Source organism: Mus musculus, chromosome 14 (genome assembly GCF_000001635.26).
Source record: "Mus musculus strain C57BL/6J chromosome 14, GRCm38.p6 C57BL/6J".
Lineage (NCBI taxonomy): Eukaryota > Metazoa > Chordata > Mammalia > Rodentia > Muridae > Mus > Mus musculus.
The window spans coordinates 50,126,229-50,128,262 of record NC_000080.6 but is presented as its reverse complement, the minus strand read 5'-3'; the positions used below and the strand labels follow the sequence as shown (position 1 = coordinate 50,128,262).

The following is a 2,034-nucleotide window of genomic DNA, read 5'->3' as shown; positions in this document are numbered from 1 at the left end:
TCTCGAACTCAGAAATCTGCCTGCCTCTGCCTCCCAAGCGCTGGGATTAAAGTCATGTGCCACCACACTCAGCTCTGGAGTTGATGTTCTTAAAAATGTCTTTGGATTTCCCAAGTAATCTGTGAATGGTCTTACCTATTGTGATTAATGTCTATTTAATTGGATTCGTTTGTACATAAAACCCAACTACTGTAGATCCTGCTGCTGAATAGTAAACTCTGTACAGCTATTCATGAAGTGCAAAAGACTGTAAGAAAACAAGTCTCAGTCATCACTTGGTGTTCACAAAAAAAGGGTTTTATGGAAGGAACAAAATGAGCATAGAACTAGAAAATGCAAGAATCATCACTCTTATTTTAAATTCTTCTCTTATGAAATATATCACATTCTTAACAAACAGCAAATTTACTTGATAGTGTAAATATAAACTAAATTTTCTAAACACAAGACAAAATGTATTTGGAATTCAATAAATGCCAAACATCATTTACATGAAAAACAAACTTTAATTTTAAAACAAAGGTAAGTTTCAAAAAGAAAAAGAAAAATAGCAGAAAACAAAAATAAGTGAAGGAATATTAAATTTCATGAAATGTGTAGTAAGCCTTTAAACAGCCCCACATATTAAATAACTAACTTTAGAAGTAAAGGCACTTCCATTTAGGATATGTATTAGAGGGAAGACAAAACTGCTGCTAGTCCTGTAATTTTACTTTGTTTCCAGGAAAAGAACATTTCTTATCAATGCAGAAACCTGTCCAGGTTTCAGATAGCGACCCCTCAGCTTTGACATTGCTGCTTTCACCTCTTTGTTTCTCAGAGTGTAGATAACTGGGTTTAAAATGGGTGTGAAGATGGTGTAGAACACAGCAAGGACTTTGTCAACTGAATAGCTGCTAAAGGGCCACACATAGATGAAGATGCATGGTCCAAAAAATAGTACAACTACAGTGATGTGAGCAGTTAGGGTGGATCGAGCCTTGGCCATGCTAGCAGAGGAACGATTCCTAACAGTAATGAGAATCACAGTGTAGGAGACAACCAAGAGGAGAAATGAACTCATGGATAGAAATCCACTATCTGCAACTATTAGCAAGCTCACAACATAAGTGTCTATGCAAGCTAGCTTGGTCACCAGTGGGAGATCACAGAAAAAACTGTCTACTTTGTTAGGACCACAAAATGGCAAGTTAACAGTGAATGCCAACTGACTAGTTGTATGGATGAAACCCACAAACCAGGAAATGCAGACGAGAATGATACATACACGGCGACTCATGATTGTCATGTAGTGGAGAGGCTTGCATATTGCAACATAGCGATCATAGGCCATGGATACAAGAAGTACCATTTCACCACCAGTAAAGAGATGAACAAAGAAAATCTGAGCCAAGCAGGCTTCAAAAGATATTGTTTTTCGTTCAACCAGAAAGTCAGCAAGCATTTTTGGGGTAGCAAAAGAGGCTACACACATATCTATAAAAGATAGGTTTGCAAGCAGGAAGTACATGGGTGTATGAAGTCGTGAGTCTGAAGTCACTGTGAGGATGATGAGAAAGTTGCCCAGCAGTATTGCTAGGTACAGCAGTGAAAATATGAGAAACAGGAAAGGCTGGAGCTCCTTTGAACTAGACAGACCCAACAGCACAAACTCTGTCACACGAGAGTAATTTGTTTCATTCATTGACTTTGGAAGAGAGTTACCTTCAACTATCTGAATGGAAACAGAATAGAAATCAATCAGTTAAAAAAGTTTCTCTTCCTTTCTCAATTATATATACATACATACATATATGTATATATGTGTGTGTGTATATACATTTATATACATATATATTAATGTGACTATACATAGATTTTCTTGAGATATTGAACAATTATATAACTAGTGTAATGTAATGTTGAATGGATCTAGTTATATAAAGCCTGAAATTAAACAAAGTGATTAAATGGTTTTCAGAAACCTGCCACTAGTCATCCTTGAATAGGAAAGAAGGACAGGAAGGACACTGAGTCCTGGTAACTCTGTTGCTT

General features: G+C 36.6%; 1 protein-coding gene across 1 annotated transcript; it reads right to left on the bottom strand.

Moving 5' to 3' along the window:
• Nucleotides 1-675: 675 nt before the first annotated feature.
• Nucleotides 676-1,710, bottom strand: Olfr727 (olfactory receptor 727). The gene has a single exon (NM_146319.2). The coding sequence runs from the start codon at nt 1,682-1,684 to the stop codon at nt 710-712; it is 975 nt and encodes a 324-aa protein (NP_666431.2). The 5' UTR covers nt 1,685-1,710; the 3' UTR covers nt 676-709.
• Nucleotides 1,711-2,034: the final 324 nt, after the last annotated feature.